Raw genomic sequence first — 14,848 nt, forward strand, 5'->3', positions numbered from 1 at the left:
GTGGATAGTGTCCACAGATGATGCCCCAGCTTGCATATCATATAGTTATAAAGGGACATAACTGAAGAACGAAAAAAGTGACGCTACCCAAATTTGAACTTGATCTGAGTTTTGTGGTAATAAGCATTGTATGTAAGTCTCATAACATTTGGTTGAGGCTAACTTAAGTAGAGAACAGAAAATAAAAATTCAGCAATTTTTCTATTTGTAAACACGCATAACTCTAGAACGGTTGTGTATAAGTTTTATAACATTTGGTTGAGACAAACTAAAGTTAGAGAACGGAAACGAAAAATTCAGCAATTTTCATGTTTATAAAGGGACATAACTCAAGAATGGTAAAAGTGCCGCCACCAAATTTCGTACTTAATCTGTATTATGTAGTAATAAGCATTGTGTATAAGTTTCATAAAATTTGGTTGAGGCAAACTAAAGTAAGAAAATGGAAACAAAAAATTTGTACTTGATCTTAGTTTTGTGGTAATGAATATTGTGTATAGGTTTCATAATGTATGGTTGGGGCAAACTTAAGTTACAGAATGGAAACTAAAAATTTTGCAATCTTTCAATTTATAAAGGGGCATAACTCAATAAGTGTTAAAGTGACACTACCCAAATTCAACTAGATCTGTGTTTTATAAGTGGAAGTCAAAATTAAACATTGCATTGTATAAAGCATTGATTGTAGATTCAACTATAATCATGGACAAAGGAAGATAACTCAAATTTTAAAAAATTACTTGATATTTAGAAGAAAATAAAAATTTTGCAATTTTTCCATTTATAAAGGGCATAACTCTAGAACGGTTTAAGTGACGACACCAAAATTCAAACTTGATCTGTGTTTTGTGGTAATTGGCATTGTGTATAAGTTTCATAACATTTGGTTGAGGCAAACTTAAGTTAGAGAATGGAAACTAAAAATTTTGCAATTTTTCCATTTGTAAAGGGGCATAACTCTTAGAACGGTAAAAGTGATGCCACCATAATTCAAACTTGATCTGTGTTTAGTGATAATAAACATTGTATATAAGTTTCATAACATTTGGTTGAGGCAAACTCAAGTTAGAGAACGGAAACCAATTTTGGGACGTACGTACGTACAGACGGACAAGGGTAAAACTTAATACCTCCACCGCTACGGCGGGGGCATAAAAGATGTAAAGGGATTCTGACATAAAAAATTCTCCAAAAGTTCCCATCAAGTTTGTAGAGATGAATTAACACCATCTTTTTTGAAAAAGACCTCATTAAAATTTGGTTGAATCAACAGTTATAATTTAAAATACTCTACCTCTTCCAAGGATCTTATATGACATGGAAAGCCGGACTTTGCCATGACTTGGAGAATTTTCTGGCAGCTATCTAATCTTTCTTCTGCTGACATATCTATTGCAGCACCCTCTGTAATTAGAATCTTAGACTAGATGATCACGAAATTATTGAAGATTCCCTGGATTGGCGTTCACTAATAATGTTTGTCAATATTTAACATATCTTTAAATCATGCAAGTGTTCCTGGGGAAACTTACTAAACTGTATGCATGCAGGGGTTCAAATTAGTGGTGGTCCGAGGTCCATGACTTTTCACTGTTGAAATCGGACTTTCGTTTTGGTTACTAGCTACGCCCCACGGACCTTAGATTTGAAAGAAAATAAAAATTAAATTTGCCAACTTTTTTAACCATCAGTATCGTCCTTTCAAAGCCATATTATTATTGAAATTGAGATAATAAAAAGTTTCATCCCTGACCTTACCGACGAGTGATAAAAGTTATTTTTAACCATGTATTTCTTGGAAACACAAGGTTATGAATAGTTGTGATAAGTCACGTGACAAATCATTTAGACATTTTCGAACAAAATGAGTCTGTTTCGCTTTGGTGTCACGTCTTCCAAGAGGAAGCCTGAAGATGATGAACGGTCTTCAACGTCTTCCTTGGGAACAAAACAAAAGAAATCAAAACGAAGATCTCACTAAAGACCAAAAATACGATCGTGAATAACGGGAACGGAAATTTAAGCCCAACTGGAAAATCGATCGACCGTGGCTATATTTTGATGAATGAACTGGTCTAATGTCGTGTACATACTGCCAGAAGTTCCCAGCCCATTCAGAAAAATAAGTGCACTTGTAAGGAACACAAAATCTTAAAATAGACCCAATAAAAATACATGAAGTGACACCCCAGCATTTATCTTGTTTAAAGCAGTGGATCCATGAAAGTGACCCAAATTTTAAGTCTTAAAGATTTATTGTCAGACACTAAACTTGGACAATGTATTCTCAAGTAGCAATGTAAGCCTGGTCAGTTAAATAGATATTAGGTTCTCTTCAACACTGCATACAGTACGTGTTGCAAAAAAAGGGAAACCCTTCAGTGACTATGCATTTATTCTTGAAATCCAGAGCAAAAATGGTAATGATGTTGGTAAGCAGTACTTCAATTATAATATTGAATTGAATTTCAAATACATCATAGTTCTAGACTAAATCATAATCATATACAGTGAGAATCTAGAAATATGACAAGGACAAAAGATACAAGGTAAATACGCTTTTACATCAATAACAGATTATGATATAATTGTCAATGATTGAGAGAACACACTCACCAGTCTCACCCACAGTGACACCGTCCCCAATACAAAACAAAAAGATTATTAGAATTCATAATATACAAGACAATTTAACATTTATTAGTATACATGTTATACCACAGTGACACTGACAGTTTGGTGCTATATGGTTGCCTGGCAATATATTTGTAAACTTAACAAACATTACATGCAGTTCAAATATGATGAAACAAGCTGTCCTTACACCGAAAGCACATTAATTTTGTATCTTAATGAGTTGCGAAATATTTCATGTAAAAGTAGGACCTTTGATGTAGGTTGTGAACCTTTCAGTTTGGAGTGTCAAAGGTCCTGGACCTTCCAGTACCAAATGTTAATTTGAACCCCTGGCATGGGTACTTAAATAATCATGATTTTTTTGGTATAGACCATCCGATCCAAAAACTGATGGTTCATAACTCTGATAGTATAACTTTCCTTCCTATATCCTATTTTTATATGTGTACATTATTCTATTGTAAATCTGTATGATTTTTAGTTTGCCAAATGCTACTGATACATTGTAGTGACCTGAATACATGTCTTTCTTTGTGTAACTAGTAGTGTTGGATTGCTGTCTTATTTCACCTTGTTTATTACTGCAAATGCATAATTTAATGCATGTATCTAAGAGTGATCTGTGTGACAATAATGTGAGATGAATTAATATGATTTCTACATATATGAAATAAATGTTACTGTATATATCAAAATGTGAGCTTTGATTATTGCAATTTTAATTCTATATTTTTGTATTAAACAAATATTGAATTAATTTCTGAAATGACATTATCTTAAATTAATTAATTAATGATAGCAATGTTATGCACTGTTATCACAAATATGCTATGTATGGTGATATCTCTATTTACCATCTATAAATAATAAACTTGGCTTGAACCTCAGCTTCTTGTGTGCTCTCTGGCTGAGTCCCTGTAATATAAAAAAAAACAAAACATTTAAATGAAAATAAAAATGACATCAAAGTTCAAGAAAATGATACAAGGCTTGGATATATATCACAATCAGAAATAGAAATCAAGGTATTGTATTCTACTAATGAATATGAATAAATGGAGATGCTCCAGGGTATCACATCAATGAGACAGCAACCCAACAAATATAATCACCAAAAGACATCCACAGGACATCATAAAGTCTTCAACAATATACAGATGTTTATACAATATGTCAAGCGCTTAACTGTCTCAAGTTTATATCAAATTAAACAAAACTTCCAAAGATCTCACTCTGTCAACAACACCAAATAATCAAAATAACAAAAAGTTGCATAAGTCTCCTAAAGGTGATTTGGTCCCCTAAATTTCAGTTGTCAGTTTTGAGTGATTCACTGAGAAATAAGTGGATACTAACAGTTTATGAGTGAATCCTCAAAATCACTTTTACGTCTAAATCACTGTACTGTTGAATTATTTTGAATCCCCTGTTTAATTTGTAAGTAAATTTTGAAAGATTACTAGATGGGGATGACTTCCTTCACCGCTTTTAGCTAAACTGTATAAATTCTAAAATTACATAGTTTGTTAGTAAATACATTTTCTAATAAACTGAATTTACACATTTAAGTATTTCTGGCCTGTAATACCCCCTGTAAATGCTTGCCTAAAACACAAACTATATACCACAATGATACCAATGTACATCACTTGTTGTATTATATAAATATTTTTAAACTTTTTTTCTACTTAAAATTGAGAATGGAAATGGGGAATATGTCAAAGAGACAACTACCCGGCCAAAAAGCAGATAACAGCCGAAGGCAACCAATGGGTCTTCAACGCAGCGAGAAAATCCCGCACCAGGAGGTGTTTCTCAGCTGGCCCCTAAATAAAAATGTTTAATAGTTTAGTGAAAATGGACATCACTAAACTCCAAAACATATAAATGAACTAAAATTAAAAAACATACAAGACTAACAAAGGCCAGAGGCTCCTGACTTGGGACAGGCGCAAAAATGCGGCGGGGTTAAACATGTTGACTTTTTTTTAAGAAATTGCATTTATTCATTTAACAATCCATATAATGTTAATTCAGAAATTTTTGAGTGTATTTGTTATTGGGATTGTTGAAACAATGGACAAAAATGCAAGTTTAATTATTGCGATTTCAGAAGATGCTGAAAACAATAATGCTGTCAATATCTAAAATGAAAGTTTTAATTTTTGCAAACCATTTCCCTTTTCAATTTTTCGAATAATGAAAACATTGCAAAAGTTTCTGAATTTACAATATTTTTACTATACATCTTTTATTAACTGTAGTAGACAGCTGGATGCCTGTCCTCCTGAAAATCCAACCAATACTGTTTCTCCATCTCGTATTATCTTTGACTTGCCAATTGCTGCACGGAACTTGTGTGTTGTGTATACCATAAAACAGTCCCTGCAATATATAAAGCATTTTTACTCAAGGGTTTGCAATTTGCTCAAAGCACAGGACTTGCACCAAATAATTTAGTTAACCCTGGATAAAAAAAAAGGAGTCAAGTCCTAAATCTTTTTTTTAAATTAACTGAAATTCATGAAACCTGATTTAAAATTTTAACCATTCACTTGCTTTGCATTCAATTATAATTATAATGTGTTGACATACTGTAATTGGAAGAGGATTCCTAAATCTTTTCAGAACTGGCTTATGTAGATGATTTTAAAGAACTTGCATTTTTCATGTTTTTGTTTGTTTGTTTCCCTGGTTAATATATCCTTCCTGTTTGTTATTCTAGAATATTGCGGAACACAGAATACTTAAGATGGAACAACATGAACCCAACCAATGTTGGGAGTGAACTCAGGTGTTTCGAAAGTGTTAGTATTAGCAAAAAGTATTAGCAAAAAGTTAGATAAAAGTTATTTGAACTGTAACATCTGTAAGTATTAAAATCCTAAAAAGTTTACTATTAAAATTGATGATCAATACATTGTGTACCTCAAAGCTACAAACTTCTCTTTGAAATCCTCCTCACTAAATTCTGTCACCTCCATTACTTTTGTCAAATGTATCACATTTTCTTACAGTATATATGGATTCTTGTAACATAATTACATTTCCCAGTGTATAAACATGCACATCATTTTAAGAATATGTTACAATGTTATTATATGAAGGTACATTGTATGACTTTGAAGTACTTAATGAAGTGTGTAAATATCAACATTTTAAATACACAGAAGTTTGTGAGAGTGAAATGTATAGATTTATTGAATGATTTATTCAAATGAAAGGATGCATGAACTATTTCAAAAGAAATTTCAATTTAAATTAAACATTTAAACTTTCTTTTACAGTTGAAATCTGATAAAAAAAAATGTGAAACGCTCATCTTATATACATGTACATGACCATGATGACCAATATAAAAAAAACTAGTACTTTCTAATACATGTACATGATGTACATAAAAATCAAATTCAGTCTTTTACAAATATCTAAATTTAAATAATATTTGGTAAATTTTCTTTTTTTAGCTAGGTAGCAGTAGTCCTAGATGTGGAACTGTAGCTCATAGGTCCTTATGATATTTTTTGAAAATTACAGCAAATTGTCAAAATTATCATAAATTAAGGACCTAAGAACTACAGTTCCACAGATACAGTAGTCCTTGATGGACATTTGATGATGTTTAAGTTAAAAACAATTAGCAATAATGTATTATTTTCTCAAAACCTAGATAGTTATATATTAACCCTATACAGGGTTTTCAGGTTTTTATTCGTTTTCTAAAATAATATTTTTATCAAATTTAATAAACCTTCCAATAGCAGCCAATTCTAAGTCATTTTGTGGCATCAATTATATTTTTGAAGGGGCCTTAATACATTTCCTAGAGTTTGGCCTATTACAGAATTTTTATTGAATTTTAACTAATTGAAGTGGCGGAGGATTCTAGGTAGTAAAGCTGAATTCTTAAGAGATAATAAATAGGCATCATTGGCACTCATACCACATCTTCTTATATCTATGGATTGTTTTTCACATTCTAGTTGTTTTTAGCATAGAACAAATTATGAAATACTAACCTGCAAAGAGGATCATTTATTCTAGTGATAAGGACAGCTTCTCCACCACATTTCATACACACTTTGGACTTCCTGAAAACATATACTGGTATATCAAAATCACAAAATAAACAGTCTGCCACCAATAACTCAGATCTATCTATTATAAGTTACGAATTGATGTGTTAAGATTTTTTGTTATGGTCTAATGTGCACAGTTTAGACTGAACAAATTTCTGAGAGGTCAACTATTAAGGATGATAAGAGGGCATGTTCAGTCATAGGTCATTTAAACAACTAAAAAATTTAAAACTTTTAAGCAAGAGTGCACATGCTGAAATTTCTTGCCTGTTTTACTTACAAATGTATGACTGAATTAATGTCTGTAATATCGTGCAGGTTTTATTACAAGTATCACATAATCTTAACATATAATCAATGTTCCATGTAAATGAGGTCAACGTCAAATGAACCATGCTAATCAGACATGTACACCTTACAATCTTTCCATACACCAAATAATATGCTCCTATATTGCTTACAGTACCTGGAAATCAGACCAAACCACAAAAAATTATCATTGACCAATGAACCATGAAAATGAGGTCAAATATAGTTGACCCCTTGCTGCAGTCTCTGATGAACTGATAAAACAATAAAAACTTAACATTGACCAATGGACCATGAAGATGAGGTCAAGGTAATATGACCTGCCAGACAGACATGTTCACCTTACAATCATTCCACGCACCAAATATAGTTGAACCATTGCTTATACATGTACTACCTTATAAACTGACAAAATTATGAAAACTTAACATTGACCAATGAACCATGAAGATGAGGTCAAGGTAATATGACCTGTCAGACAGACATGTTCACCTTACAATCATTCCACGCACCAAATATAGTTGAACCAGTGCTTATATGGAGAATCTGATAAACTGACAAAATTATGAAAACTTAACATTGACCAATGAACCATGAAGATGAGGTCAAGGTAATATGCCCTGCCAGACACACCTTACAATCATTCCACGCATCAAATATAGTTGAACCATTGCTTATATATGTACTACCTTATAAACTGACAAAATTATGAAAACTTAACATTGACCAATGAACCATGAAGATGAGGTCAAGGTAATATGAACCCTGTAGGACAGACATGTTCACCTTTATAATACAATCATTCCATACACCAAATATAGTTGAACCAGTGCTTATATGGAGAATCTGATAAACTGACAAAATTATGAAAACTTAACATTGACCAATGAACCATGTGTAAATGACTAGTATCATGCATGAGTATCAATCTCTCTTTAAAGATTTCATCTACTGTTATAGGGGTATTGGTGGCCAAGTGGTCTAAGTAGTCGAACTACTGTAACACTAGCCAGTCAACACTGAGGTTGTGAGTTCGAATCCTGCACACGACTCCAATCTTAATTGACTAGGATTGTAAGTTTTCCTACCGAAGGTCGGTGGTTCTCTCCCGGCACTCTGGCTTCCTCCACCAATAAAAACTGACCGCCACGAAATAGCACAATAGTGTTGAAAGTGGCGTTAAACACCAACCAATCAATCAATCAATCAATCGAATCCCACACGTGGCAGGTGCACTCGACTCCAATCTTAATTGACTAGGATTGTCAGTTATCTGACTGAAGGTGGGTGGTTCTCTCTGGGCACTACGGCTTCCTCCACCAATTAAAACTGACCGCCACAAAATAGCACATTAGTATTGAAAGTGCAGTAAACACCAATTAATTTACTGTTATGAGGACCATTCTCTATCATAATTACATACCGGTATACTGAATACTGTTGATATTTCCATGGAAATATTTTAAATTTTACCTGGTTGTTTACAATTAAAATTACATTTAAACATTTATTCATCATATGTCATATAGGAAACAAAATGAGTTTTTAGGGTTATCACTAATTTGACTTGGGACAGGCACATAAATGTGATGGTTTAAATCTTGCTTGTGAGCATTTAACCCTCTCCCTAACCAGGGAAAGTGGCGAAACAGCATAACATACGAACAAAGGCTCTAACCACATGTTTGTAATCAAGACAATTATTGATAAATATTGTAATAATCCTGTTGGTAGACTATATGCCTGCTTTGTTGACTTTAAAAAGGCCTTTAATACATTCACACTGGAATCAAATTGAAACTACTTATTATTGGAGTGAGATCTTCATTTTACAACATCATTTAAAACATGTTTGAAGTAAGGAAATCGTGTGTAATAGTATGAAAACTTATACATACTAACAGCTTTTCAACACACCTGTGGGTAAAACAAGGAGACAACCTTAATCAAAAACTCTTTAAGATCTTTATTAATAATTTGACAAACTATTTGAAAATCTATGAAGACCCATTATCGATAAATAATCAAGATTTATACTGTCTTATGTATGCTGACAATTGCTTGCAAAAGAAATAGTATATATTGCAAAATTACTGCAATGACTGATGCTTAGGTGTGAATATAAAGCAAAGGCAGGTAGATTGATTACCAAATATGATTTTATGTTAAATGGTGTAAAACTAGAGTGTATATATATATAAATACATAACTATTTTCTCCCTCGTTTCACTCCTCCGGAAATTAAATTTTTGTTAACTAGATATCGTAGAAACAAGAGTGCACATGCTGAAATGTCTCGCCTTCTTTCTAATCATTGATATTATGTTGATAGTTCTAAATACATGAAATATAAAGCTTTACTACAACTATCACATAAACTTAACATGATCCAAGAAAATGAGGTCAAGGTCATATAAACCAAACAAGAAATACATGTACACCTTACAATCATTCAATACACTAAATATAGTTGACCTATTGCTTATAGTAATAGAAAAACATTCGACGAATGAACCATGAAAATGAGGTCAAGGTCAGATGAACCATGCCAGACAGACATGTACAGCTTGCAATCCTTCCATACAACAAATATAGTTGACCTATTGCTTATAGTAATAGAAAAACAGACCACAACACAAAAACTTAACACTGAGCTATGAACCATGAAAATGAGGTCAAGGTCAAATAAAACCAGCCAGACTGACATGTACATCATAAAATATTTCCATACACCAATCAATATAGTTGACCTATTGCATTTAGTATTAGAAAAAAAGACCAAAACTCAAAAATTTAACATTGACCACTGAACCATGAAAATAAGGTCAAGGTCAGAACACCTGCCAGCTAGACATGGACACCTTACAATCATTCCATACACCAAATATAGTAGACCTATTGCATACAGTATAAGTAAAACAGACCAAAACACAATAAAATGCTCCACTGGGCGCAGCTTGATACGACCGCAGAGGTCAAACCCTGAACAGTTGGGGCAAGTATGGACACAACATTCAAGCTTGATACAGCACTGAATTTGGATTGTGATTAAATATTTGACGCAGCATAGGTTTCTGACACAGAATGAATGTGGTCTAAGAACTTAAAAATTTTTAATTTACCTATTCAAACCATATCATTATTATTTTCTTTTATATATAAATCAGAAATAACCAATTTAAAATGGAAAATTTTAAAGGAAAAAAAAAGAAAAAAAAAAAAAGAAAAAATCCTCCCCCAAATTTTTTGAACCCCCTTATGATTCATCACCCCCAAACTCAATCCCAGCCTTCTCTCTGTGGTTTGGTACCTTGCAGTACAATTTCAGAGAGATCCATACACTTAAACACAAGTTATTGTCTGGAAACTAAAAAAAATGCTTGTTTTTAGGCCCCTTTTTGGCCCCAAATTCCTAAACGTTTAAGGCAATTACCCCAAAACTCAAACCCAGCTTTCCCTTTGTGATATGGAACCTTGTAGAACAATTTCATAAAGATCCATACGCTTACACACAAGTTATTGTCCTGAAACTAGAACGGTCGTATAATAATGCTTGTTTTTTGCCCCTAATTCCTTAAATTTTGAGGCAATTACCCCCAAAATCAATCCCAGCCTTTCCTTTGTGGTATGGTACTTTGCAGTACAATTTCAGAGAGATCCATACACTTGAACACAAGTTATTGTCTGGAAACTAGAAAAATGCTTATTTTTAGCCCCTTTTTGGCCCCTTATTCCTAAACGTTTAGGGCAATTACCCCTAAACTCAATTCCAGCTTTCCCTTTCTGATATGAAACCTTGTAGTACAATTTCAGAAAGATCCATACACTTGAACACAAGTTATAGTCATGAAACTAGAAAAATGCTTGTTTTTGCCCCTTTTTGGCCCCTAATTCCTAAAATTTTGAGGCAATTACCCCCAAAATCATTTCCAGCATTCCCTTGGTGATATGGAACCTTGTGGTACAATGTCAGAGAGATCCATACACTAACACACAAGTTATGTCTGGAAGTTACAAAAATGCTTTTTGGCCCCTAATTCCTTAACTGTTGGTACCATAACCCCTAAAATCAATCCCAACCTTCCTTTTGTGGTATGGAACCTTATGGTAAAATTTCATAGAGATCCATTCACTTAAACTAAAGTTAGAGTGCGAAAACCAATGTGTCTTCGGACAACGACGACGCCAACGTCATACCAATATACGACCGCAAAATTTTTTTGCGGTCGTATAAAAACTTAACTATAACCTTGACCACTGAACCATGAAAATGAGGTCAAGGTCATTTGACACCTGCTAGTTGGACATGAAAACCTTACACTCCTTCCATACACCGAATATGCTAGACCTATTGCTTCTAGTATCTGAGATATGGACTTGACCACCAAAACTTAATCTTGTTCACTGATACATGAAATGAGGTTGAGGTCAAGTGAAAACTGTCTGACGGGCATGAGGACCTTGCAAGGTACACACATACCAAATATAGTTATCCTATTACTAATTATTAGAAAGAAATTAACATTACAAAAAATCTTAACTTTTTTTCAAGTAGTCACTGAACCATGAAAATGAGGTCATGGACAATGGACATGTGACAGACGGAAACTTCGTAACATAAGGCATCTATATACAAAGTATGAAGCATTTAATTTTTACTGCTGCATCCAGGTCTTCCACCTTCTAAAATACAAAGCTTTTAAGTTAGCTAACCACGCCGCCACCGGATCACTATCCCTATGTCGAGCTTTCTGCGACTCAACAAAAACCAAACACAATGTAGGATTGTGCGTTCTCTACAAAATGGCATTTACATAAATGCATCAAAATTAACCATACACAAGTCAATACGATCTGAGAAAGTAACAAACAAGTTGGTTATATGGGGTGGGTGGGTGAGAAATAGTGTACCAAATTAAACTAACTACTGTCTTCTTACTATCTTGTAACGAATGTCGCATTGGTCAAGTGGGTCTTAAATTTTCTTTATATATGGACCGCTGAAATCGTCCTTGCAGAAAGAAACTCAATGAGTTTTACCTTATCTAATTTAAATATTGAAAACCATTATGTTAAACAATGGACTCTAAAGATATGTAAATATTTGCAGTCATAAAGGGTATATTAACTTAAATAAGTTATTAGAGAAAAATAACATAGATTTGTTATTGTTGACTAAAAAATCCCAAAACTGGGATAACATGTATGTTAAATGTTTCAAAGGGGCAGTATACATCCTTTGTTTTACTAAAATGTATACAAGTTCTATTGATATTATTATTGTCTATATGCATACTAAACTTTAGAAAGATGTAGTTTGCAATTCATGCATATTACATGTGTACATCTGTGTTTTTACAGAAAAAATATACCTGTTATGACTAAAGGTGTTATCAAAACTACTCTACATCACTTCAAAGCCTTTGCTCAGATATCTATCATGCTTAATCACAATATATTTTAATTTATTGTAATAAATAATAATCAGAGCATAAAATGAGGTACTGCCAAGCTTCCAAGTAATTCCTAAGTGTCCAGGACTCCCATTCTAAATTATATGCCTGCAAAAACCAAGCCTTGTTATTACAGCTAAGTTTATCACTTAAAACCCTTCTCTCCTTGATTTACCATGGTTAATCAAAAATGATGTAATTTAATTGGAAAATGAGTTATATAGTCTATGTATTAAATTTCTGTGCAAAGTTTCAAGAATTCCCAAGTTCCCATTAAAAAGTAAAATATTGAAGATTCGTTTTAACAAATAAAAAACATATGTTACTATAGATTAAGAACATTTTAGGAATAAAGAGTAGACAACTCATGAAAGCATCTGTAATAACACATGGATGTTATTTTCTCTGAATAACTTAAGTTATACCCTTAACCGATTTGGGTATACATTTTTGTGCATCCAGCTCCTTTACAGTGGGGCAGAATGAATTGTATAAAAAGACACTAAAAGCCTGTTTTAAGTTTCAATTGTCTACAGTCTTAAGATTTTTTATCCTTGCATTCTTCAGTCAAAACAAGCATGCATGTATTCAATCAACCATCAAACCCAATTTGCTGCAAGAATTTTAAAAATCTAGACCCCACCAAAAAAACTAATCCATGTATGGTTAATGAATAATGAAGATAAGAAATTGTTATCAGAATTATGCATATTCATTAAGAAATATGAAAAGTTTTAATGGGATTGACACAATCAAATCCATCTAAATCTTCCCTTTTGGATAGTGACCATATCTCCAATATTAAAAAATAATCTCCCTCCTTTTCTTATCCCTTGAAATTTAGATATTTCCCTTAGGCCTTAGTTGTAGAACACCATTTCTTGATGAATCTTGCACAGTAGCAATGTCTAATCCCTTGTTGTTGTGCATTAGTCATGAGGAGAATCAGTATTAGGGATAATCTTATTATAATATGATGAGCTTGTTGTGAAGGACCACCCCTTGATGACCTCTGCATTGTGGTGATGTTAATTTCCTCACTGCAGTGCACTGGTCATAAGAACTATTACAAAACATAAAACTATATTTCTTGTTCTATTATTTCCTGTAAATATATTTCATATTCATTTTTAAAAAATCGACCACATTACACTTTATAACATTTTAAAACGAGTCTAATGCTTTTTCAACATACAGTGTATGATTTTGTAGCAAACAAAATGTGTTGTCTGGTGAAACTCACCTGATCAATCAGGCTTTTGTATCTGATAAGGAATCGGATACATGAAGATTAATTAATGATAAGCCAACTTTTATATCATTGTGGTGATAAGTTATTAAATAATACATTTTTATCTAAATAATTCTTTAATAAGAAAAACATTACCTGAAGAAAGTTGAAAATGACGTCATAAATAAAATCCCTAATTACATGATCAACATCGGAAATGTTTCTGTATTTTCATTACTCTTTCAACAGATAAAAAAAAACATGCTGGGAATTCATTTTTTTTTGACAATTTGGCAAAGGGTTATTAATTGTTCAGTCTATGTTGAGGCCAATGTTTGGAGCCTGTAGGGCATCCCAAAAGATACGGATTGTTTTTAAATGATAGTTTTTTTTGGATTTTTTAATGTCATTATTTGTAATAATTTATACGGACTTCGTGCTCTCTCACAGGTAACACTTGTCTCGTATGTTCCCATGTGATTAGTCCAAACAATTATGACTCTTGAAAGACTTTTTTATTTTTTGCTGTGACGCCTTCCTTTGATCAAAGGCGTCACAGCAAATAATTAAAAAAGCCTTTCAAGACGTCATAACGCGTCACAGCAAAAAATTTAAAAAAGCCTTTCGATACTTCATAACCATCACAGCAAAAAATTAAAATAGCCATTCAAAACATCATAATTATTTGGACTACCACATTTTTGGTATCCAGATTATCTTATAAAAGAAGGTCATCGTATCCCTCCCTCTTTTCTGGTTTCTTGTAACTTTTAACGAAAACACTCACTTAGTATTATCTTTTTTGATTGGATTTTCAATATCGTCTTCTTGGATAGAACACATGATTAGTAATAACCGTAGTGTGTGTTGCAATTTTTTTTCGTGAAATGTGAAAATCGGTGTCAAATCGCTAGTTATTTTTATGGGTTAAGATGGGTTAAGAAGAAACGCTAAATTGATCTAGATAGAATTTAGCCTATAACCAATTCATACTTGACACAGATTGTAATAACAAAGGACTAGTTTCTTCTACCTTTTAAAACGGTCGCAGATACAGTTGAAGATAGTCGTCTATTCAATACGGAAGACAATTAAGCGCGCGAAACAGGACAATACCGGGCTCGATTTTTTTATTAATT

At 32.8% G+C, this 14,848-nt stretch overlaps 1 protein-coding gene and 1 long non-coding RNA gene across 3 annotated transcripts in view; one reads left to right on the forward strand and one right to left on the reverse strand.

Annotated features, from left to right (window-relative positions):
• The window catches only part of LOC127701374 (uncharacterized), a 189,643-nt gene extending 176,808 nt beyond the window's left edge, over window positions 1-12,835 (forward strand). Inside the window, exon 3 of the long non-coding RNA XR_007981987.1 lies at window positions 12,826-12,835. This is a non-coding gene — a long non-coding RNA (uncharacterized LOC127701374). The remainder of the gene's footprint in view (window positions 1-12,825) is intronic.
• The window catches only part of LOC127701304 (cytoplasmic tRNA 2-thiolation protein 2-A-like), a 47,749-nt gene extending 33,133 nt beyond the window's left edge, over window positions 1-14,616 (reverse strand). Inside the window, exons 1-5 of one of the 2 annotated variants that reach the window (XM_052205188.1) lie at window positions 14,497-14,616; window positions 6,657-6,728; window positions 4,884-5,022; window positions 3,492-3,552; window positions 1,295-1,404 (exon numbers count right to left, since the gene is read on the reverse strand). In XM_052205188.1, the coding sequence (XP_052061148.1) occupies window positions 1,295-1,404; window positions 3,492-3,552; window positions 4,884-5,022; window positions 6,657-6,728; window positions 14,497-14,552 (438 nt within the window). In that variant the 5' untranslated portion in view covers window positions 14,553-14,616. Of the gene's footprint in view, window positions 1-1,294; window positions 1,405-3,491; window positions 3,553-4,883; window positions 5,023-5,565; window positions 5,742-6,656; window positions 6,729-14,496 lie in introns of those variants that run through there. The other variant, XM_052205189.1, reaches the window with a different exon arrangement.
• Window positions 14,617-14,848: the final 232 nt, after the last annotated feature.

This window comes from Mytilus californianus, unplaced genomic scaffold, assembly GCF_021869535.1.
Source record: "Mytilus californianus isolate M0D057914Y unplaced genomic scaffold, xbMytCali1.0.p SCAF_5, whole genome shotgun sequence".
NCBI classification, from domain to species: domain Eukaryota; kingdom Metazoa; phylum Mollusca; class Bivalvia; order Mytilida; family Mytilidae; genus Mytilus; species Mytilus californianus.